The sequence below is a fragment of the Mizuhopecten yessoensis genome, unplaced genomic scaffold, assembly GCF_002113885.1.
Source record: "Mizuhopecten yessoensis strain PY_sf001 unplaced genomic scaffold, ASM211388v2 scaffold8111, whole genome shotgun sequence".
Taxonomy (NCBI): Eukaryota; Metazoa; Mollusca; class Bivalvia; order Pectinida; family Pectinidae; genus Mizuhopecten; species Mizuhopecten yessoensis.
The window spans coordinates 631,850-658,241 of NW_018407384.1; the positions used below are offsets into that span (position 1 = coordinate 631,850).

At 38.1% G+C, this 26,392-nt stretch overlaps 3 protein-coding genes across 5 annotated transcripts; all 3 read left to right on the forward strand.

Annotated features, from left to right (window-relative positions):
- The first annotated feature begins 2,703 nt into the window (after window positions 1-2,703).
- LOC110454913 (BTB/POZ domain-containing protein 6-like) lies at window positions 2,704-6,386 on the forward strand. 3 transcript variants are annotated; one of them, XM_021504723.1, is made up of 3 exons: window positions 2,704-2,793; window positions 4,091-4,336; window positions 4,794-6,386. In XM_021504723.1, the coding sequence occupies exons 2-3, from the start codon at window positions 4,104-4,106 to the stop codon at window positions 5,827-5,829; spliced, it is 1,269 nt and encodes a 422-aa protein (XP_021360398.1). In that variant the 5' UTR covers window positions 2,704-2,793; window positions 4,091-4,103; the 3' UTR covers window positions 5,830-6,386. The 3 variants fall into 3 exon arrangements, with proteins under 3 accessions (XP_021360398.1, XP_021360399.1, XP_021360400.1); XM_021504724.1 differs by having other exon boundaries at window positions 4,095-4,336; XM_021504725.1 differs by lacking the exon at window positions 2,704-2,793 and adding an exon at window positions 3,294-3,354 and having other exon boundaries at window positions 4,095-4,336.
- A 267-nt stretch (window positions 6,387-6,653) lies between these two features.
- On the forward strand, window positions 6,654-12,879 carry LOC110454912 (BTB/POZ domain-containing protein 6-like). The gene is made up of 3 exons (XM_021504722.1): window positions 6,654-6,827; window positions 10,512-10,778; window positions 11,313-12,879. Exons 2-3 carry the CDS (start codon window positions 10,525-10,527, stop codon window positions 12,346-12,348), a joined length of 1,290 nt encoding a protein of 429 aa, XP_021360397.1. The 5' UTR covers window positions 6,654-6,827; window positions 10,512-10,524; the 3' UTR covers window positions 12,349-12,879.
- A 9,677-nt stretch (window positions 12,880-22,556) lies between these two features.
- LOC110454940 (BTB/POZ domain-containing protein 6-like) lies at window positions 22,557-26,081 on the forward strand. Its single transcript, XM_021504760.1, has 3 exons — window positions 22,557-22,709; window positions 22,746-22,804; window positions 23,239-26,081. The coding sequence occupies exons 1-3, from the start codon at window positions 22,557-22,559 to the stop codon at window positions 24,269-24,271; spliced, it is 1,245 nt and encodes a 414-aa protein (XP_021360435.1). The 3' UTR covers window positions 24,272-26,081.
- The last annotated feature ends 311 nt before the right edge of the window (window positions 26,082-26,392 follow it).

The window sequence follows — 26,392 nt, forward strand, 5'->3', positions numbered from 1 at the left end:
TTTTTAACCCACCTTATCCTTTTTGACGTTATATATATTACATAGTTCATATCATTTATTCGTTATCTCTTTTATTATTTTAACTCCCTTTTTATTTAATTATTTACACATACAATGCGAAAGCTTTTAAAATGAACCTTTTTATCTGATTTTATCTTCGCTACTCACACGTTTGTTTAAAAGTTTAAAAAATAAATAAATAAATAAATAAATAAATAAATAAATTACCATGGCCCTAAATGACCACAGACGTCGATGGGCCGTTAAACATAAACAAATAAACAAATTTCTGCCCACTTTTGAATTGTAACTAGGTCGTTGTTAATTTTAGTTTCGATAGCCAAAAGGGATGGTTCAGAGCATAATAAAGACGTGTCGTCAGCAAAAAAAAATTGAAAGATTTTCGAAGTTATCAGATATATCATTTATGTAGATAATAAAAAGTAAAGTACCTAAAACTGAACCTTGTGGAACGCCTGCATTTGTAGCTTTGACGGAAGATTTACTATTTCCTACAAAGACCTGTTGTTTTCGGTTACTTACATAGTTGTTTAACCAGACAAGTAGTTTCCCACGTATACCATGGTTTGCTAATTTCACAATCAGTCCCTTGTGCCACACAGAAATATCACAAACAACTAGACAGGATGATTGCATTTTTTCAATATTTTCACATAATGTATGATATATTTCAATAATTTGATGAACAGTAGAATGTCCAGGCTGAAAACCAGATTGGTATTTATATATCAGGGAATTTCAAGCAAATAATTATGTAAGTATTTATCAACCAAACGTTCGAAAACTTTCCCGATAATTTGCAGAATCTTTTTTATCACCTTTTTTAAATAATGGCATAACTAGAGCTAATGTCCGCTGTTTCGGAAAGATACCAGTTTCCAAAGAAGATCTAAATATTAGAGATAAAGGAAAGGCTATAGAGACCGCATTGTTTTTGAATATATGATGACTTATTGTGTCGCTGCCTACAGCTTTGTTGATAGGTAAAGATTTAAGAATGTCAGTAATGCCGTTTAATTGCAATTGTGTCAGATATTGTAGCGTCCGTCCTTAGCTCTACGTCTGGTACGTCAACGTCAGTATCGTCAATAGAAGAGATAGAAACAAAGTAATCATTTAGGATATTAGTTTTGCCTTCATTTGTCATTTCAAGACTTCCTGCATCATCAATAAGGGGAGGTATAGTATTGGAGGTGTCAGAAGTTTTTAAAAGTCTGCGGACTGTTTTCCAAAAGAATCTAGGGTTCGAACCAGAATAACGATCTAAAATGCCATTTATGTCCGCAAAGAAAATTTCTTTAGTGCGTTTTTTGAGATTTTTAACATGATTACGTTGTTTTCTAAAATTAGATAAGTTAACAAATAGTCGGTCTCTTTTCCTGATTTCTCGCCGTATTTCAGAATTGAACCAAGGCTTGTCATTAGATCGAATCGTTACAGTTTTTGTAGGTATGCACTTCCCAGCTATGTCCAGATATTTGGCTGTAAAATTTTCACACATGTCGTCCGGAGAGTGCGCAGTCGAAAACAAATCTAGCCAGTCAGTACCGTCTAGCCTATTATTAAAAAGTTCATAATTAGCCTCACTGTAACATCTTAGTTTACGTTCATACGTCCTCACAATAACAGTCCCAACAATCAGATCTACAGTCGTCGCTTTATGGTCAGATTCTGATATGTGGTCGTCAATGTCGATTACGTCAGCAAAGTTTGAAGTACACGTGTCCGAGAGTAAAATTGGGTCGAGAAGGGTAGAGCTCGTGCGTCCAATACGTGTCGGTTTGTCGATTACATTAGTCAGGTGAAACGAGTGGATGATGTCATAAATTACGTGAGTATTTTCAACAGATAGAAGATCAACATGTATGTCACCAACAATTACAACATGTGGAGTTTCCTGTACGTAGTGACCGACAACTAATTAAAACAAGCATTAACGTTGTTACCAAAGACTGATTTTTACATGAAAAAGTAAGTACACTTACAACACCTGGGACAGTCTCTCTTAAATAAGTTCTCAAGTCCAAAACAATCAATTATTCGTACAGCCATTCAAAATGAATGGCAGCAACGCTGGTCTCTCGAGACCAGCAACAAACTTTTTAAAGTACAACCGAAACTTAAAACATCTGTTCCAAGTCAGAAGGATCGTAGAGAGGAAGTTATCCTCGCTCGGCTCCGTACTGGGCACACATATCCTACTCATTCGTACCTTTTAAAACGAAAAGATCCACCTTCATGCCACGCATGTGACACTCCATTAATAGTCCTACAAAGACCTGTTGTTTTCGGTTACTTATGTAGTTGTTTAACCAGACAAGTAGTTTCCCACGTATACCATGGTTTGCTACAGAATAGAATACACACGGACGAAATGTTTTGGACGACCATATTGCTGCTCGTAATGTCTTAAATTTTCTCTTCAAATCATTTTTATTGCACCTATATGTATAAAAAAACAAATTTCATTCAGAAAAGGGATAACAAAAAGTTGTCTCTAGATATTGAAAAAATAAAAAATCTGTAAACTAAATTGACACCTATGTTTACTGGTCCGACACAACCCTATCAGTTCACAACAACAACAGTAATTTCCGTTGTAATCATGTCCCTATCAATTCATAGATAAAAGATTAGTATGCCTGTTATCACGACTGTATCTTCATATAGCTAGTACACGGAGTAGGAGAAACAGGAAAAATCTGGCACGTCGAATAAGTTTTTGTATTAACTTTTGTACAAAGAGGTTACAAGTACGGCGAGGAATACAAGGTTAGTCTTACTGGATCCATGTGATCATGACTGTGTTATTGTAGTGGAACTGGACTGGGTCGATTCTCGGCGACCAGCAAGCTTAATTTGTAGAGCGTCCGTCTAGGGTTCAGGGGGTCCCGGGTTTGAACCCCGGTCTTGCCTTGCATTAACCCGCTCCTGTTACATAATCACGCCCCTAATTAGTTCACTGACAGCAGTAAGGGTACCTATGGTTATGGTACTGAGGTGTTGTCGACATGTTTACAAACCTGCCGATATGTTTGATTGAAAAGATGTTGACGGAGTATTGAGATTCGTTCTTTAAAGTGTATAAATAATACAGGCCATGCAAATGTCCTGCTTAAGAAATGGATAAATATTCAGCCGTTTTTATCATCTGTGTGATAACCTGTGTCAAGCTGGGTTGTAGTGTATCACGCGATCAGGTGTGAACAAAGTTCAATGTTCAAACCGGAACTCCAAAACGAAAGTAGAAATACTTAAAGGGGTTATAAACGAGCACGACTCATTGAATGAACTTCAAGTTGCAGAGTGAACACGAATAACATTGCTCACCAGGTAAACCTTTCGTTACGAAATTTGCGTAATTCACATATCACTTTAATAGTCCTATCGATAACTATTAGTGACTACAAAGATGACGGGTCTTTTAGTTCTTATTTTTCTAAAACTAATACATTCCAACGTGTAAACAAGGAAGCTCAAGAAGTATTTTTAATAAAGCTTAAAATAGGTAGTTCTTTATTAGCACTTCTACTTGTTGACCTTTTGTTCGTGTCAAATTTTTCATTTTCATACGATATTAAAAAAATTTGAAAATGAACAGGGCTCTAAAATATAAGTTACTATGGAATTATATGACATAACTTATGACATTAGATGTCAAAAAATATATATATACTATATCGTCCACACATAACAAACTAAACCACAGCTTCATGAACTAATTAACACGGAGATGGGGTGGGGGTACTGGGTTGTCGGGATACTTTTATATTGACAAGTATGGCACCCAGGTAGCGGCACCACACACTGGAGGACAAACTTTAAATCATGATACACGCTCTAAATGATCATAACGGTAAAACATTCGGCAATGTGCAGCAAAAGTTCCGGAGTAACGGCATGCTATGTAAACTCCATAAGTGAGTACTCTGTCTTAATTTTCTCTCTGAAATTACATTCCACATTATAAAAATGCTTACAGTGGGATGTAAAACGTTCCTTAAAGAGAGACCTCCCTATTAATAGGTATAAAAGAGAATATTGGAATGTATTCTTTTTTTATCTACAGAAAGTGTAACACCATGGCGTCTAGCTGGCAGGACAATATGACTTTACTGGAGAGTATGGACTACGTACTGACGAATGGAGTGGACTGTGACATCTCGTTTAAGCTGGGAAAGGCGGGGTCAGATGTCGTCCCCGCCCACAAATTTGTTCTGGCTATCAGGAGCTTGGTGTTCAGGGCCATGCTGTTCGGTCCGTTGGCGGAGAAAAAAAGTACAGTGGAAAGTGACACATTTAAATGTTTTCTCCGGTGGGTAAAACATTTATATATTGTTATAACATAAATTATATACTGATGGATTTCCTTTCAGTCTAAATGATAATACGGTTTATTTCTGCATTTTTCGCGTTTGAGGTAGCGAACACATTTTACACGGAAGGGTTTATGATGGAATTCACATGGACGAAATGTTTTGGACGACCATAATGCTGCTTGTAATGTCTTGAATCTTCTCTTCAATTCATTTTTATTGCACGTATGTGTGTAAAAAACAAAACGTCATTCTGAAAAGGGATAACAAAGTAAGACATTTAGAAGCTACAAAACTCTAGACCTCCCAACCTGCAGTATTTCAATCATTATAGGGACTTAAAATGCGTAATAGGTTCCATTTTCTTTTCAAATCTTGTTTGAGTACTATACTACAGACATCATTTACTCCCAGAATTTGAAAGAATAGAGTAAATACTTTAAACTTTCATTGTAGGTATCTGTACACGGACAAATGTACCATAACGGCTGACAACGTCACGGCTCTGATGTACGCAGCCAATAAATACAACGTAGAACGGCTGATCAAGGAATGTGGTCAGTTCATGACGGACAACTTGTCCACAGCCAACGTATGTACCATAATGGAGACTGCCTATTTGTTTGACAATCAAGTCTTACGTCAGAATTGTCTGGAGTTTATAGAAAAACACAGTAATGAAATAGTGAAAGAAAAGCTTCTCTCAGATTTAGGCCAGGAATGTTTCGGTGATGTTCTCAGGTCAGACAATCTCAAAGCCAGTGAAGAGGACATTTTTACTGCTGTTATGTCCTGGACTGACCGTAGATGTACCGAGAAGGATCTAGAGGTGAACGATTCCAATAGGCGACACGTCCTGGGAGATCTCCTGTACTTACTGAGGTTTCCACTGATGAGTCAGGAGAAGTTTGTGTCAATCTCCAAAACAAAAGAAAGCCTGTTATCTCTACAGGAACAGGTAGTGTTGTTACATGGTTACGTATCTGGCAACTTTTCTAAATCGCCATTTTCATCAAAAAGGGACCGTGGATTTAAAAGGCAGTATGTATGCTACAGATTTAAACATGAACATTTTCGCAACAACACGGGATGGAACTATTCGATAAATCCTGATGCGTTGTCATTCAAGGTTTCTGAACCCGTGGACGTTACAGGACTCGTTCTCTTTGGGTGTACTAAAGGAAGTTATACATACTGTGTCCACATAGAAATTGTAGAGCTCGGTCAAATAGCCAACACAACTGTGGCATCGATATCAACTGAGAAAACATTTGAGGTGCTCTTCAGTAAACCAGTTGGGGTCCAACCTAATAAGGACTATACACTGAAAGTTTGTCTCAGCAACGGCCCCAACACGTATGCTGGTCTGAATGGAATATCACGTGTAATGTGTGGAGACATTTCATTTGTATTTTCCACATCAAGTCAATCAGGAAATGGCACAGATGTTTCCACTGGACAGATATTCGGCATCAAGTATAATATGTCGTAATATCTATTTCAATATCATCCAATATGTTTTAATTTGTTCAGTGTTTCACGTCAAACACGGTGCCTATGGAGACACCACCAAAATCTGTATAAATCAGAACTGTAACTTGATGTCGCTGTTTTTATTGATATGGAAGCTGATATATTACATGTATATATGAAACATATGTTATCCTAACACCTGTATAAACACGACCCTCAAATAGTTCACGGTTTATACATTTTGAATTAAATTTAACTTGTTTGCTACCTCTGTCTGACCGGAACATAAGAAGGAAAGACCCAAGTCGGATCGGTTCCAAAACTGATCACTTTTTCCATGAATACTTTAAAAGTATTCGGGACATAGTCTCAGAATGCATGTCCGATGCAACATTTCTGTTTACATACATTTAAGAATTTCATATTAAGAAAGATTTTTTGTTTGTGTTATCATAACATTGGCGCGTGCGGGGACCAAATCATTTGTGTAGGGCAATAAGAATAAACTAAGACCATGGAAATATCGATATCTAAATTAAACAATTAAAAATCATGAAAATAATGAAAGTTTTTGAGAAGCCAACAAAGATTTGTGATTTAAGCCATGATGGGTTTTGATTACTGGTATTTGCAAAATCCGAAACGCTCATAGGTTAGGCTGGTGTCTACTGCAGAACTCTTTTAGTTCTTGACTCTTTTGAATGTTGATATTATTTTTAAAGGAGAAGTAAGTATCCCTATCAGTACAACGACAACAGTAAGGATCCCTGTGATAACGACCCTATAAGTACACAGACATCAGTATGGAGTCATGACAATTGTAAGGATCCCCGTTATCATGACTTTATCATTACAGTTACATTACAAGAACAGTAAGCACCCCTGTAATCTCGGTCCTATGAATTCACCGTTTACAAAACGAAAGTAGACGTAGTAGGTAAACAGGAAAAACCTGACCTTGAGTAAGGTTTTCGTTATAAAGTATAAGGAGTGTACAGGTACAACAAGGAATACAAGGTAAGTCTTAATGGATTCATGTGATCACGACCCTTTATTCACGCCCCTATTAGTACACCAACAACAGTTAGGGTCCCTATGATCACGGTACTGAGATTTTGTGATCAGAAAAATACGTCTCTGCTGTGCTGCATACACAAGAACATGTTTACAAACCTACCGATATGTTTTATTGAAAAGAGAATGACGTAGATTGGAGAGGCTTTTTGAACAGTGTTGATCGAACTGAAAAGATCTGATGTCACAAAGAAAATTCTGAATATGTACGACATTCCATGAAAATGTCCTGCTAAAGGAATGAAAAAGTCTTCAGTCATTTGTATTATGTGGGTCAAGCTGGATTGTACTGTTGCTGTGTAAAGAATCACATGATACACATTTGATTAAAGTTAATGTTCAAATCGGAACTCCAAACAGAAACGAAAGTAGAAATACTGAAAACGGTTATAAACGAGCACGTCTCTCTGAATGAACTTCGTTTTGCAGAGTGAACATGCACAATATTGTTCACCAGATAAACCTTTCTAAACGAAATTAGTTTAATTCACTATTGTTAGAACTTCTACGTGTAGACCTTTTATATCTGTCAACTAATATTCTTCATTGGTACGATATCAGTAGATTCAAAGTGAACACGTCACATAGATATAAGTTACTACGCAATTTAATAATATATCTTATGACATGAAATAGAAAAAAGGATATATCGTAGCGTCAACACATGACAAAATACACCACAGCGTCAACACACAAGGACATCACGGCAACACAAGGACGAAACATACAAGATAGACACACCGGGATAGCATATACCACAGCGTCATTTCACACATAAGAGGACATACAATAGCGTCAACACAAGGACAGAATAGACATTTCAGGCATTACATCAATACCACACCAGGAACAGGGGAAGCAAGGAAATGATCATGACCCCAACCCCCCTAGAGAGCGAGGTGAAATATAAACACATGTTTACTAGATTGTAGAAATTGGAAAACACTATAATGTCGTACGCAGGATTTGTACTCAATATCATTTGAGAGATATAGAAGCTGATTTCTATTTTATTTTGATTTGTCCATTTTATATCGATCTAAGGAACAATAAAACAATACTATTACAGAAAACTCCCAATTTCTCAAAATTATACAACTCCTTAGTATAAATAATGCTCGAAATTTATCCCGTTTATCAAAATTTTCATATTTAGAATCAATGAGGCGTCCATTATAGATTTATGTAATGTGATGTTTCATAGCTGTGACGTGTTAATTAAGTGTTGTTATATGTACATTGTTGACCAGTTTATAAGCACACTGTCATGCCACTCCTCTGTCCATTTAAATTATGTTCCGAGAGAATGTGTAGTATTTATATATATGTATGTACCTATAAGCCTAAGGGCCCTTTGGTAAATACAGAATCTGAGTCTGGACCAGGCGCTCAGTAAGGATAAGCGTTTCACTACAACACATGTGGCGCCTATGACCTCCGATTAAATCTATGACAGTCTATAGGTCACCAAAGACCTAAATAACAGTAAACCGGTCCTTAACTAGGGCATGTCATGGCGAAAATGTGTCAAACATGTCATGGCGATAATGTGTCAAACATCCATTTTTGTTCTTTCAGTCATTAATACAAGGTCTCGGGGGCAAGAACAGTCAATACACTATTTTGAGCTAGGGTATCTTGAATATAGTGACCCTTGGGCAAAATGGCCTTGAGCGTTCAGAAATGTGCTTTAATTTTGTTTTTTTGATGAAAATAACTTCATTAAAATAATCATCCTTAAAATTTGTGGGAGACAGAAAGTACACACACTATTCATATTTCAGTGATGTTTAATAAATTTAGAGATATTGTAATAAAGATTAAAATTGTGTGATTTGTGTACGTTGAAGATTTCCCAACAATAAAACCAGCTGTAAGTCATTAGCATTATTGAATATTAAACGCATTAACACGGGGAGGGGCTGGGTGTGGTTTGTTGTTGGGAGGGAATTAACAAGTATGTACCCAGGCGGTTACATCACACACAGGAGGACAAACTTTGAATGACGATAAACACACTAAAACATGACCTTAAATCAAGCGATGATTAAGTCCGTAAAACATTCAGAAAATAAAACTTTTCAAGTAATGTATTTGTCAAAAAGACCATGTGAATCCTGATGTGCAACAAAAAAGTTTTGGAGTAACCGGATGATATGTTAACTCCATAAGTGATTACCCGATCCTAATTTCCTCTCTGATATTACACTCCATCCTATAAAAATGCCTAAAGGTGGAAGTAAAACGACCCTTATAGAGAAACCTCCCAATACTCAAAATACTATAAGACTCTTTCATGCTCAGGGGTGTAGGATAGGGAAATTCCACCAGAGGGTTTTGCCAAATTTGTAAATCCCGAGGGTGGAATTTCCCTATCCTACACCCTTGGGCATGAAAGAGTATTTTTCTCTAATTCCAACCACTAGAATAAGCTCAGAAACCATGAAAATGCGTTTGGACTGGCCACCATTTTGAAAATATCAATCCCCCCTAGAGCTTTTTAGACGAAAACGAATCAGCAAGCCGGATTTAGCATATCCTATATTGGCAAATACATTTTTGCGCAGATTTTTGAGATGCCTTTTTTAAAAGTGTATAAAGAATACAGGCCATGCAAATGTCCTGCTTAAGGAATGGAGATATATTCAGCCATTTTTATTATTTGTGTGATAACCTGTGTCAAGCTGGGTTGTAGTGTATCACGCGATCAGGTGTGAGCAAAGTTCAATGTTCAAACCGGAACTCCAAAACGAAAGTAGAAATACTTAAAGGGGTTATAAACGAGCACGTCTCATTGAATGAATTTCAAGTTGCAGAGTGAACACGAATAACATTGCTCACCACGTAAACCTTTCGTAACGAAATTTGCGTAATTCACATATCACTTTAATAGTCCTATCGATAACTATGAGTGAATACCAAGATGACGGGTTTCATTCGATGTTCTGATTTGGGGTCTTTTAGTTCTTATTTTTCTAAAACTAATACATCCCAACGTGTAAACAAGGAAGCTCAAGAAGTATTTTTTATAAAGCTTAAAATAGGTAGTTCTTTATTAGAACTTCTACTTGTTGACCTTTTGTTCGTGTCATATTTTTCATTTTTATACAATATCAGAAAAATAAAAATGAACAAGGCACTAAGATATAAGTTACCATGGAATTAAATGACATAACTTATAACATTAGATGTCAAAAAATATATATGTACTATATCGTCAACACATGACAAACTAAACCACAGCTTCATGAACTAAGTATCACGGAGATGGGGTGGGGGTGGTGGGTTGTCGGGATACCTTTATATTGACAAGCATGGCACCCAGGCAGTGGCACCACACGCTGGAGGACAAACTTTAAATCATGATACACACTCTAAATGATCATAACGGTAAATCAAGCAATGATAAAGACCGTAAAACATTCGGCAATGTGCAGCAAAAGTTCTGGAGTAACGGAATGGTATGTAAACTCCATAAGTGAGTACCCTGTCTTACTTTTCTCTCTGAAATTACACTCCATCTTATAAAAATGCTTACAGTTGGATGCAAAACGTCCCTTATAGAGAGACCTACCTGTTAATAGGTATAAAAGAGAATATTGAAATGTATTCTTTTTTTATCTACAGAAAGTGTAACACCATGGCGTCTAAGTCTAACTGGCAGGACGAACTGACATTGCTGGAGAGTATGGACTACATGCTGACAAATGGAGTGGACTGTGACATCTCGTTTAAGCTGGGAAAGGCGGGGTCAGATATCGTCCCCGCCCACAAATTTGTTCTGGCCATTAGGAGCTCGGTGTTCAGGCCTATGCTGTTCGGTCCGTTGGCGGAGAAAGACAGTACAGTGGAAATTCCGGATGTTGAGAGTGACACATTTAAATGTTTTCTCCGGTGGGTAAAACATTTGTAATATATTGTTGTAATATTTAGATTTTCTTTAAGACGAAATCTTGAGGGTGTGAACACATTTTACACGGGAGGTTTTACTATTTATAGAATGCACAAGGGCGAAATTTTATTGGACGAACATTTTGCGGCTTGTAGTGTCTTGAATCTGCTCTTAAATGAATTTTTATTTCACGCCTGCATATTAAACATTAAATGTCATGCAGGTAAGGGAGTACAAGTAGTTGTACTTGGATAAAAAAATATCTGTTAACTAAATTGACCTCTATATTTACTGGTCCGACACAAAGTGTCCCCGATGCTGGATAAGACATGCAGAAACTACAAAATTCTAGACCTCCTAACCGGCTAACAGTATTTCAACCATTATAGAGACTTAAAACGCTTGTTAAGTTCTAAATATTTTCTTTTGAAAACTTGGATGAGTACTATATACTACAGAACTGCAAACAGCATTCACCCAAATGACCTCAACACAATTTTAAAGAATAGAGTAAATATTTTAAACTTTTATTGTAGATTTCTGTACACGGACACATGTACTATAACGGCTGACAACGTCCTGGCTCTGATGTACGCAGCCAACAAATACAATGTAGGACGGCTGGTCAAGGAATGTGGTCAGTTTATAACGGACAACTTGTCCACAGCCAACGTATGTACCATAATGGAGACTGCCTATTTGTTTGATAATCAAGACTTACGTCAGAGCTGTCTGGAGTTTATAGAAAAACACAGTAATGTAATAGTGAAAGAAAAGCTTCTCTCAGATTTAGGCCAGGAATGTCTCGGTGATGTTCTCAGGTCGGACAATCTCAAAGTCAGTGAAGAGGACATCTTTACTGCTGTTCTGTCCTGGGCTGACCGTAGATGTACCGAGAAGGATCTAGAAGTGAACGATTCCAACAGGCGACACGTCCTGGGAGATCTCCTATACTTACTGAGGTTTCCACTGATGAGTCAAGAGAAGTTTGTGTCAATCTCCGAAACAAATGAGAGCCTGTTATCTCTGCAGGAACAGGTGACTATGTTTCGTGGTTACGTAACTGGCAACTTTTCTAAATCGCCATTTTCATCAAACAGGAGAAGTGAATGTAAAACGCAGAATATATGCTATAGATTTACACATGAACATATTCGCAACACAACGGGATGGAACTATTTGGGAGATCATGATGCGTTGACATTCAAGGTTTCTGAACCCGTGGACATTACAGGACTTGTTCTCTTTGGGTGTACTGAAGGAAGTTCTGCATACAATGTCCACATAGAAGTTGTAGAGCTCGGTCAAATAACCAAGACAACTGTGGTATCGACATCAACTGAGAAAACATTTGAGGTGCTCTTCAGTAAACCAGTTGAGGTCCAACCTAATAAGAACTATACACTGAAAGTTTGTCTCGGCAACGGCCCCAGAACGTATTTTGGTGAGAATGGAATATCACGTGTAATGTGTGGAGACATTTCATTTGTATTTTCCACATCAAGTCAATCAGGAAATGGCACAGATGTTTCCACTGGACAGATATTCGGTATCATGTTTAATAGAAACTAATACAGTATAATATATCGTAATCTATTTCAGGACAATCCGATATGTTTTGATTTGTTCAGTGTTTCACATCCTCCAACAGCTTAGGTCAAACGAAGACGGGCGCCTATGGAGACACCACCAAATCCTGTACAAATGTAGCTTGATGTCACTGTATTCATTGATATGCAGCTTAACATAGGATATTCTAACACCTCTTTATGGATACATTTTGAAATCAATGATCTTGTTAATTACCTTTGTCTAATCGGCTCATAAGGCGGAAGGACCCACGTCGGATCGGTTCCAAAACTGATAACTTTTTACATGAATAATTCTTAAGTATTCTGGACGTAGTCTCAGAATGCATGTCCGATATTACATTTCTGTTTACAGCTGATTAGTTTTAAATATTTGAAATTTGTTTGTTTGTTTGCGGTTTTGAAACTATAGCGAGTGTGAGGACCAAACGATTTGTGCAGGACAGTACGAATAAACTAAAACCATGAGAATATAGTCATTCAATTAAATTTGAAATGAAAACAATGAAAATTGTTGAGAAGTCAACATAGATTTGTGACTTAAGCCATGGTGCGTTTTGATTTCTAATATTTGCAAAAAGCGGAAACGCTCATTGGTGACGCTGGTGTCTACTGCAGAACTCTTTTACTTCATGACTTTTTTGAATGATGGTATTGGCTTAAAACACTAAAATCTATTTAACATGATATATTATAAAAAAAAAATGTTTTAAAGGAGAAGTAAGTATCCTTAATTACAAACAACACAAGCTACTTTTAAAAGAGTAACTAAATTCAATCACACTATCATGACGTCATTGTTAAATGGAGCCGTACCGTAAGACGAAATACGATAGGTATGTTGGGAGGTACAGTATCACAGAAGTAGGATATTAAAGTTACCACACCGCAATCTGTCGGGGAAAAAACTGCGGTTAAAATTGAAGGTATATGTTTTAGTAATACATTTAGTATATGAATATCAAAAGATTTAAAATTCTATTGACGTGCGATGCCTTTTCCCTACTGCTACTTATCTCACTGCGTGCATAATTGAAGCCATTTTTACGTTATTATCATCTTATCATGCATAAGCGAATTTACAAGATGTCACGAGAGCAGAATCCAAGAAATTGCGATTATGTGTTGACTTGATCAGAGGTAATATTTACACGATACAATGTGTTGACTGATTCAGAGGTAATATTAACACGATATTATGTGTTGACTGGATCAGAGGTAATATTTACACGATACTATGTGTTCGACAGGGTCAAAGTTAATATTTACACGATACTCTGTGTTCGACAGGGTCAGAGGTAATATTTACACGATACTCTGTGTTGACTGAATCAGAGGTAATATTTACACGATACTTTGTGTTGACTGGATCAGAGGTAATATTTACACGATACTATGTGTTGACTGGATCAGAGGTAATATTTACACGATACTATGTGTCGACAGGATCAGAGGTAATATTTACACGATACTATGTGTTGACTGGATCAGAGGTAATATTTACACGATACTATGTGTTGACTGAATCAGAGGTAATATTTACACGACATTATGTGTTCGACAGGGTCAGAGTTAATATTTACACGATACTCTGTGTTCGTCAGGTTCCGAGTTAATATTTACACGATACTCTGTCTTTGACAGGGTCAGAGGTAATATTTACACTATACTCTGTGTTCTAGAGGTTCAGAGTTAATATTTACACGATACTCTGTGTTCGTCAGGTTCAGAGTTAATATTTACACGATACTCTGTGTTCGACAGGGTCAGAGGTAATATTTACACGATACTTTGTGGTCGGCAGGGTCAGAGGTAATGTGCGTGTCAAATAGAATATTCAAAGTGAACACAAGGCACTTAGATATAAGTTACTATGCAATTTGATAATATAACTTATAACATGAAATAAAAAGCACAAATTTGGACTTGTAAGCTTGGCTACAAGAAGTTTATTTATTTGATTAGATTCGTTCTGTAGTGACGACCTAACTCTACTGTTGAAGGCTTAACTCCACAACGAGAGATACACGGTACGGAGAATGTATTTTTAGATGTATTCCATCAAGATTTCAGTGAAAAAGGACAACATTTGATTTGATGGATTGTTAAAAACTTTGAAATTATCACTTAATATCGCCTGATTTCATCAAAACATAGTTTAAAACATTTGTGAATGGTACATATAGAAGGTATACGGATGTGTATTTAATGTCCCCAGGGATATCTGTAACTCTTTTTAAAGTTTTATTCATTTAACGATTAATGTATTGTTTAAAAGAAGTTAGGATAAAGGGCAGTATGGTCATGCGCAGTAGATAAAATAAATTGTGTTTCATTTAGGGTTAATTAAACGATATTAATATCAATAATTAATTAATAGATATCTCTATTTGAATTCAGATATCTATTTCTTTAAGAAACGCCTCTTTTACATTCAAAGATATCTTTATTACATTTACACAATTTGAATTAAAAATACATTGATGTTTTAGATGTGCTTCTATTAAATCTAAAACAATATCAAATTGACTTGACAATCCCTATCTGTACACCAATATGACCCTATCAGTAGACAGACATCAGCAAGGATCCCTTTAATCACGATCCTATCAGTACACAGACAACAGTAAGGATCCCTGTAATCACGGCCCTATCAGTACACAGACAACAGTAAAGATCCCTGTGATCACGACCCTATCAGTACACAGACAACAATAAGGATCCCTGTGATCACGTCACTATCAGTACACAGACAACAGTAAAGATCCCTGTGATCACGACCCTATCAGAAAACAGACATCAGTATGGACTCTATCAGTACACTGACAACAGTAAGGATCCCTGTAATCACGGCCCTCTCAGTACACAGACAACAGTTAGGATCCCTGTGATCACGGCCCTATAAGTACACAGACAACAGTAAGTATCCCTGTGATCACGGCCCTATAAGTACACAGACAACAGTAAAGATCCCTGTGATCACGACCCGATCAGTACACAGACAACAAAAAGGATCCCTGTAATCACGGCCCTATTAGTACACAGACAACAGTAAGTATCCCTGTGATCACGGCCCTATCAGTACACAAACAACAGTAAGGATCCCTGTGATCACGTCAATATCAGTACACAGACACCAGTAAGGATCCCTGTAATCAGGGCCCTATCAGTACACAGACAACAGTAAGGATCCCTGTGATCACGGCAATATCAGTACACAGACACCAGTAAGGATCCCTGTAATCACGGCCCTATCATTACACAGACACCAGTAAGGATCCCTGTGATCACGGCCCTATCAGTACACAGACAACAGTAAGGATCCCTGTGATTACGACCCTATCAGTACACAGACAACAGTAAGGATACCTGTGATCACGGCCCTATCATTACACAGACACCAGTAAGGATCCCTGTGATCACGACCCTATCAGTACACAGACAACAGTAGGGACCCCTGTAACCACGACCCTATCAGTACACAGACAGCAGTAAGGATCCCTGTAATCACGACCCTATCTGTACACAGACAACAGTAGGGACCCCTGTAACCACGACCCTATCAGTACACAGACAGCAGTAAGGATCCTGTAATCACGACCCTAGCAGTACACAGACAACAGTAAGGATCCTGTCATCACGACCCTCTCAGTACACAGACAACAGTTAGGATCCCTGTGATAACGACCCTATCAGTACACAGACAAAAGTAAGGATCCTGTAATCACGACCCTAGCAGTACACAGACAACAGTAAGGATCCTTGTGATCACGACCCTATCACTACACAGACAACAGTAAGGATCACTGTGATCACGGCCCTATCAGTACACAGACAACAGTCAGGATCCCTGTAATCACGGCCCTATCACAGTACACAGACAACAGTAAGGATCCTGTCATCACGACCCTCTCAGTACACAGACAACAGTAAGGATCCTGTCATCACGACCCTCTCAGTACACAGACAACAGTTAGGATCCCTGTGATAACGACCCTATCAGTACACATACAACAGTAAGTATCCCTGTGATCACGACCCTATCAGTAGACAGACAACAGTAAGGATCCCTGTGATCACGACCCATCAGTACACAGACAACAGTAAGGATACCTGTGATCACGACCCTATCAGTACACAGAAAACAGTTAGGATCCCTGTAATCACGGCCCTATCAGTACACAGACAACAATAAGGATCTCTGTAATCACGTCCCTATCAGTACACAGACAACAGTAATGATCTCTGTGATCACGACCCTATCAGTACACAAACAACAGTAAGGATCCCTGTAATCATGACCCTATCAGTACACAGACAACAGTAGGGACCCCTGTAATCACGACCCTATTAATCACGACTCTATCATTACACAGACAACAAAAAGGATCCCTGTAATCACGACTCTATCAATACACAGACAACAGTAAGTATCCCTATAATCACGGCCCTATCAGTACACAGACAACAATAAGGATCTCTGTAATCACGTCCCTATCAGTACACAGACAACAGTAATGATCTCTGTGATCACGACCCTATCAGTACACAAACAACAGTAAGGATCCATGTAATCACGACTCTATCAGTACCCAGACAGCAGTAAGGATCCCTGTGATAACGACCCTATCAGTACACATACAACAGTAAGTATCCCTGTGATCACGGCCCTATCAGTACACAGACAACAGTCAGGATCCCTGTAATCACGGCCCTATCACAGTACACAGACAACAGTAAGGATCCTTGTGATCACGACCCTATCACTACACAGACAACAGTAAGGATCACTGTGATCACGGCCCTATCAGTACACAGACAACAGTCAGGATCCCTGTAATCACGGCCCTATCACAGTACACAGACAACAGTAAGGATCCTTGTGATCACGACCCTATCACTACACAGACAACAGTAAGTATCCCTGTTATCACGACCCTAATAGTACCCAGACAACAGTAAGGATCCATGTAATCACGACTCTATCAGTACCCAGACAGCAGTAAGGATCCCTGTGATAACGACCCTATCAGTACACAGACACCAGTAAGGATCCTGTAATCACGACCCTAGCAGTACACAGACAACAGTAAGGATCCTTGTGATCACGACCCTATCAGTACACAGAAAACAGTAAGTATCCCTGTTATCACGACCCTAATAGTACCCAGACAACAGTAAGGATCCATGTAATCACGACCCTATCAGTACCCAGACAACAGTAAGGATCCCTGTGATCAAGACCCTATCAGTACACAGACAACAGTAGGGATCCCTGTGATCACGACTCTATCAATACACAGACAACAGTAAGTATCCCTATAATCACGGCCCTATCAGTACACAGACAACAGTCAGGATCCCTGTAATCACGGCCCTATCACAGTACACAGACAACAGTAAGGATCCTGTCATCACGACCCTCTCAGTACACAGACAACAGTAAGGATCCTTGTGATCACGACCCGATCAGTACACAGACAACAGTAAGGATCTTGTAATCACGACCCTATCAGTACACAGCCAACAGTAAGGATCCTGTAATCACGACCCTAGCAGTACACAGACAACAGTAAGGATCCTTGTGATCACGACCCTATCAGTACACAGGCAACGGTAAGGATCCTGTAATCACGACCCTATCAGTACCCAGACAGCAGTAAGTATCTCTATCAATACACAGACAACAGTAAGTATCCCTATAATCACGGCCCTATCAGTACACAGACAACAGTCAGGATCCCTGTGATCACGACCCTATCAGTAGACAGACAACAGTAAGGATCCCTGTGATAACGACCCTATCAGTACACAGACAAAAGTAAGGATCCTGTAATCACGACCCTAGCAGTACACAGACAACAGTAAGGATCCTGTCATCACGACCCTCTCAGTACACAGACAACAGTAAGGATCCTGTCATCACGACCCTCTCAGTACACAGACAACAGTAAGGATCCTGTCATCACGACCCTCTCAGTACACAGACAACAGTAAGGATCCTTGTGATCACGACCCTATCAGTGCACAGACAACAGTTAGGATCCCTGTGATCACGACCCTATCAGTATACAGACAAAAGTAAGGATCCCTGTAATCATGACCCTATCTGTACACAGACAACAGTAGGGACCCCTGTAATCACGACCCTATCAGTACACAGACAGCAGTAAGTATCCCTGTAATCACGACCCTATCAGTACACAGACAACAGTAAGGATCCCTGCGATCACGACCCTATCAGTACATAGACAACAGTAAGGATCCCTGCGATCACGACCCTATCAGTATACAGACAAAAGTAAGGATCCCTGTAATCATGACCCTATCAGTACACAGAGAACAGTAAGGATCCCTGTGATCCCGACCCTATCAGTACACAGGCAACAGTAAGGATCCCTGTAATCACGGCCCTATTAGTACACAGACAACAGTAAGGATATCTGTTATAACGACCCTATCAGTACACAGACAACAGTAAGGATCCCTGTTATCATAACCTGATCATTACACCAAGAACAGTTAGGACCCCTGTAGTCACGGTCCAATGAATCAACCTTTTCAAAACGAAAGTAGACGTAGTAGGTAAACAGGAAAAACCTGGCACGTTGAGTAAGGTTTTCGTTATACAGTACAAGGAGTGTACAGGTACAGCAAGGAACACAAGGTTAGTCTTAATGGATCCATGTGATCACAACCCTTTACTCGCGACCCTATTAGTACACTAACAACAGCCAGGGTCCCTATGATCACGGTACGTCTCTGTTGTACTGCATACACAATAACATGTTTACAAACCTACCGATATGTTTTAAAGAAAAGAGAATGACGTAGTTTTGAGAGGCTTTTTGAACAGTGTTTATCGAACTGAAAAAATCTGATGTCATAAAGAAAATTCTGCATATGTACGACGTTCCACGCAAATGTCCTGCTAAAGGAATAGATAAGACTTCAGTCATTTGTATTATGAATCACGTGATACACGTTTGATACAAACAGAAACGAAAGTAGAAATACTGAAAAGGGTTATAAACGAGCACGTCTCTCTGAACGAACTTCAATTTGCATAGTGAACTTGCACAATATTGTTCACCAGATAAACCTTTCTAAACGAAATTAGGTTAATTCACTATTATTAGAACTTCTACGTTTAGACCTTTTATACGTGTCCACTAATATTCTTCATTGGTACGATATCAGTAGATATAAGTTACTATGCAATTTTGATAATATATCTTATGACATGAGATACAAAAAAGGATATACCATAGCGTATACAACAAAGCGTCAAAACACAAGGACATCACGGCAACACAAAGACGAAACATACAGGATAGACACACCGGGATAGCACTATACCACAGTGTCATTTCACACATAAGAGGACATACAATAGCGTCAACCCAAGGACAGAATAGAAATTGTAGGCGTTACATGAATAACACAACAGGAACAGGGGAAGCAAGGAAACGATCATGACCCCACCCACCCCTAGAGAGCGAGGTGAAATATAAACACATGGATACTAGATTGTAGAAATGGGAAGACACTATCATGTCGTACGCAGGATTTGTACTCGATATAATTTGAGCGATATAGAAGATGGTTTCCATTCTAGTTTGATTTGTCCATTTTATACCGACCTAAGGAACAGATTAATAAAACAATTCTATTAGAGAAAACTCATAATTTCTCAAAATTTTACAACTCCTTAGTATAAATAATGTTCGAGATTTATCCAGTTTAGCAAAATATTCATATTTAGAATCAATGAGGCGTCCATTATAGGTTCATGTAATGTGGTGTTTCATAGCTGTGATGTGTTAATTAAGTGTTGTTATATGTACATTGTTGACCAGTGTTTTAAGCACACTGTGATGCCACTCCTCTGCCCATTCGAATTATATTCCGAGACAATGCGTTGTGTTTTATATATATATATATATATGTTTGTACCTATACGCCTAAGGGCCTTTGGTAATAAATAATATGAGTCTGGACCAGGCGCTCAGTAAGGATAAGCGTTTCCCTACAACACATGTGGCACCTAAGACATCTGATTAAATCTAGGACAGTAGATAAGTCACATGTGGCACCTTACACCTCCGACTAAATCTAGGACAGTATATAGGTCAAATGTCGCTCATAAGGCCTCCGATTAAATTTATGACAGTCTATAGGTCACCAAAGATCTAAATAACCGTGAACCGGTCCTTAACTAGGGCCTGTCATGGCGATGATGTATCAAACATCCATTTTTGTTCTTTCAGTCATTAATACAAGGTCTCAGGAGCAAGAAAAGTCAATAAACTATTTTGAACTAGGGTATCTTGAATATAGGGACCCTTGGGCAAAATGACCTTGAGCGTTCACAAATGTGTTTTTTAATTTAATTTTTCTGATAAAAATATCTTCATTAAAATAATCATCCTAAAAATGTTTGGGAGACAGAAAGTACACACACTATTCTTATTTCAGTGATGTTTGATAAATTTAGAGATATTGTAATAAAGATTAAAATTGTGTGATTTTTGTACGTTGAAGATTTCCCAACAATAGAACAAGCTGTAAGTCATTAGGACCGGGCACTTGTATGTACATTATTGAATATTAAATGCATTAACACGGGGAGGGTGTGGGTGTGGTTTGTTTTTGGAAGGGAATTAACAAGCATGTACCTAGGCCAATACATCACACACAGGAGGACAAACTTTGAATGACGATAAACTCACTAAAAAATAACCTTAAATCAAGCGATGATTAAGACCGTAAAACATTCAGAAAATAAAACTTTCCAAATAATTTATTTGTCAAAAAGACCATGTGAATCCTGATGTGCAGCAAAAAATGTCCTGGAGTAACGGGATGTGTGTAAACTCCGTAAGTGATTACCCGATCCTAATTTCCTCTCTTATATTACACTCTTTCAAATAAAAAAATGCTTACATTTGGAAGTAAAACGACCCTTATAGAGAAACCTCCCAATAAGCAAAATACTATAAGACTCTTTCATGCTCAGGGGTGTAGAATAGGGAAATTCCACCCGAGCGGTTTTCAAATTTGGTAAAACCCGAGGCTTTGCCGAGGTTTTTGACAAATTTTGAAAATCCTGGGGGTGGAATTTTCCTATCCTACACCCTTGGGCAGGGAAGAGTATTTTTCTCTCATTCCAACCACTAGAATAAGCTCAGAAACCATGAAAATGCGTTTGGACTTGCCACCATTTTGAAAATATCAATTCCCCCCAGAGCTTTTTAGACAAAAACGAATCAGCAAGCCGGATTTAGAATATCCCAAATTGGCAAACAATTTTTTTGCGCAGGAAAATTAATCACTTCTTTCTAATGTGTACGGTAAATATATCGTAAAAGGTTTTTAAATTCATCACGTCGCCTTTTCCGCATTGCGGCATCGGAGAGTTCCAAATTCGTGACGTCACGTCATTGTTGAGCCATTGTGACGTCACGTCACGTGAAATGGGATGTAAGATTAATAAAATGTATTACTCGTAACTGAGCAAGATCGGGCTAAGATTCTGTAACATCCCAACCTCGGCTTACACCTCGGTTGGGATTTTGTTACAGAAACTTAAACCTCGACTGAGATAACCCGATCTTGCTCAGTTACAGGTAATTTAATTTTTTCTCTCGCTCCGTTTAGTTCGATCAAAAATATTGTTTTGCTAAAAACTTCAAGTATCCCATCTGGGGCCTTAAATGATAATGACCTCTTCACTTCTTAAGCTACATTCGAATGCTTCCGCGTAAAAATGCTGTCCGTTCCTACATAGATGGCAACGTATTTCACAGTGTAGATTATATTTTATCTACAACATAAGATATCTAACAACATAAAAACTATACATATAACAACAAAACAGAACATTTATAATGCAGATTATCAATTTCAAGCAGTTAACGCGTGGATGAATGCATCACAGTGTAAAAATTCCGCGAAAAGTCACGCAAAGGTGCAAGACAGATCGGACGATATAGAAAAATCTAGCATGGGGTATGTCGTGGGATATCTCTGTCTGAGGTGCGAGAAAGAAATTTCCAACACCCCTTTCTTACCCTGGACAGCTCTATCTAACACACAGGGAAATGAGAGAAAACCCTTTATCTTTTAATAGGTAAAAAAGCGGATATTGGAATGTATTCTTATTTTTTCATTTACAGAAAGTGTAACACCATGGCATCTAACTGGCAGGACGAACTGACATTACTGGAGAGTATGGACTACATGCTGACAAATGGAATGGACTGTGACATCTCATTTAAGCTGGGAAAGGCGGGGTCAGATGTCGTCCCCGCCCACAAATTTGTTCTGGCCATTAGGAGCTCGGTATTCAGGGCCATGCTGTTCGGTCCCTTGGCGTAGAAAGACAGTACAGTGGAGATTCCGGACGTGGAAAGTGACACATTTAAATGTTTTCTCCGGTGAGTAAAACATGTGTGATATATTGTTGTAACGTAAATTAGAAACAGAAACATTTGTTTTCAATCTTAATAATACACAATTGATTTCTGCATTTGTCGCTTTGGACGTGAATCTGGTCTTCAATGAATGTTTATTTCGCGTATGTGTATAAAACATAAAATATCATGCAGACTAGGGATTACAAAGAGTTGTAGGGAGGTAAAAGAAATCTGTAAATTAAATTGACATCTACATTTACTGGTCCGACACAAGGTGTCCCCGATGCTGGGATTAGACATGAAGAAACTACAGAAGTTTAGACCTCCAAACCAGCTTACAGTATTTCAACCATTATAGGGACTTGCAATGCGTGATAGGTTCCATTTTATTCTGTATTCTTGGTTGAAATCTATACTAGAATACAGTAAAATATTTTAAACTTCTTTTATTGTAGATATCTGTACACGGACAAGTGTACTATAACGGCTGACAACGTCACGGCTCTGATGTACACAGCCAATAAATACAACGTAGGACGGCTGGTCAATGAATGCAGTCAGTTTATGACGGACAACTTGTCCACAGCAAACGTATGTACCATAATGGAGACTGCCCATGTGTTTGACAATCGGGACTTACGTCAGAGTTGTCTGGAGTTTATAGAAAAACACAGTAATGTAATAGTGAAAGAAAAACTTCTCTCAGATTTAGGCCATGAATGTCTCGGTGATGTTCTCAGGTCGGACAATCTCAAAGCCAGTGAAGAGGACATCTTTACTGCTGTTCTGTCTTGGGCTGACCGTAGATGTACCGATAAGGATATAGAGGTGAACGATTCCAATAGGCGACACGTCCTGGGAGATCTCCTGTACTTACTGAGGTTTCCACTGATAAGTCAGGAGAAGTTTGTGTCAATCTCCGAGAAGCATGCTGAACTTTTTACATCAGAAGAACAAATCATGTTATTGAGAGGGTATATAACCAGTGACTTCTCAAAGACACGATTTCAATCTAAACAACGGGCGACGGTCGCATGGAAGATCGTCCACATGCAGGACACATGTTATAGATTCAAAGATGACAATATAAACGGTTCAGGCTGGATGTCTACTGAACCGGATATATTACAGTTTATGGTTTCTGAAGCAGTAGATATAGTAGGCCTTATTCTCTTCGGATGTGAAGGTGCCACATACCACGTCCACATAGAAATTATAGAGCTTTGTCAAAAGACTAACACGACAGTGAACTTATTGCCAAATGAAAAAACTTTCAAGGTGCTGTTCAATAAACCTGTTACTGTGAAACCTTCTACATACTATACGCTAAAAGTAAGTCTAGGAAATGGCAAAAAAGGATACTCTGGTCGAAACGGTATGGAAAGTGTTACATGTAAAACCATAGTATTTACTTTTAAAACCGCTGCCTCAAAGAACAACTGTACCGCCGTTGATAAAGGACAGGTATTTGGCATCATTTTCGAGTAACAATTGATTTCCACGGATCTACCACGTTGGCGACTTACCGATACTTTGATACTTTTCATGGTATACTAACCATGTAAAATTGGATAATACATCACGGCGTTCATGTTAAGTTTGATCAAGAAACATACATGTGTGTCACTCTTCGTAACACCATCGTCGTGGATTGCAAACGTATATAGTGATCCGTGTATAATTTGTCTTGGAACACTTACAGATGTAGTTTTGGCGACTGATATACTTGTAAGTCCATATCTCATACTCGATATTCCATTGCTGTCTACACCCCTGAGAAATGTCATAATGAAATCGGAAGCTCAGTGTGTGCCAGGATTATTACGGCACGTCAGATGTTGACGCACATGAGTGTACCATACCTTTGACGTCATTTCGTTTCAGGTTTGGCGTTTGTGACATACCGCTGGGTTTGTGAAACTCGTGTTTTCAAAGCTACTGGAATGAAAATAATAATATATAAAGCCCATTTATTTGACATGCATATCCTCACGATTTGAATATGACAAGTGAATCCGATTTTGACAATGCTTTAGTTGCACGTGAAAGAAACGATTTAGAAGTCAAAGAGAAGTGTGATACAATAACTCTACCCGTATTAGTATCATTTGTATAAAAAAACCAATTGCTGTTTGTGTTCAAAACGAAGTTAGCATTTACTAAACTTAATTGTAAGACATAATAAAAAGAAGAAGTATGGAAGCACATGTTTTAAAAAAAATACCAAATTGATGTACTTGAGATTTAAAAAGAATGCTAATGTTTACCTAAAACGTTTCAAATTATATATCGTAAAGCGACATAAAGAGGAAAGGTGCCTTTACAAACTATGAATTCAGCTACAAGGTTGAGGACTGAACAGGAATATTTGGGCTGCGTTTTCCGATTTGACAAACTCTATGCCAAGGATGATGACATCTTACGAGAAGGGCTAGAGGTGAAGGACTCCAACAAACGATACATCCTTGGAGATTTTACTGAGTGAGGTTTCCATTGATACTGCGATCACAGAAACAAGGGAGGTTATTCTATCTTCAAATGATCACATGTCTGTGCTTCACGGGCAGGTATATGGCGACATCTCTAAGAAGACATTTTCATCAATATCAACTGAAACTCACGATTTATGTAATGTTCAATTATCTTTAAGTAAAAATCTTGCATCGTAAAAAATAATCTGTTTTCATTCGAAACTGAACGAGGACAGTATATCAAGTAGAACAGATATTCAGTTTCCTGTTCAGTCTCGAACAACAAGATACAACAGCATTTCCCTGTGTTTTCTTCTACACCTCTCTCGTTTTTATTCCTTTTTCATTATTCAGCTTTATTCCTTCCTGAATTTTTAGTTTTGTCTGTTTGTCTTCCTGTGATATGGTCGTCCTTTACCTGGTGTGGACGAATGAGCAAGATTGAGTTTGATATAATTTGCATAATACTTGAAATCACAGGTAAAACGACATTATTTTCCAATTTTCAATAAGATATTATTATCTGCCTTTTTGAATTTATTAATAAAATATCGGTCATAATCGAAAAAAAGTTCAAACTTAAGATATTATAGATACTTTCGAAATCTAAATTTAATTTGAGAAAGGAAGCTAGCAGAAAGAGATATATTGTAGGCGGATCACTTTACAATGTGTATATATATATATATATAAACTTGATGAAAAGTAGGTAGTTCGCGAGCTAGTTATGTTACATTAACTACGTGTTACCTGATGCAATAAAATTTATTACATTGGAAATTTAAATCACGTCTTGTGGGCCTTGTACCTGGCTAGTGGGGTAACACCACCCTGCCCTAAAATATCAGTTGTCCTATTTTCCATTTATATATCCACAATAAATAAATAAAATCTAACGGTGACGGTTATTTGTTATTTCTCTGGCCATGTTATTGCCATCCTTACGTTTTTTGTCAATGATGTTTGCTCAATAAACTAGTGGATATGAAATGTCCATTTCATGTTTGTCCAATAAATATAAACTTGATGTGAAGTAGGTATGTGTAATAAGCTATGATAAATTGACATTATACTTCAAGTTCGGGGTAGTGCGGATTTATATTATTCACTGCAGTGGGTATCCGACACAACTGTAGCA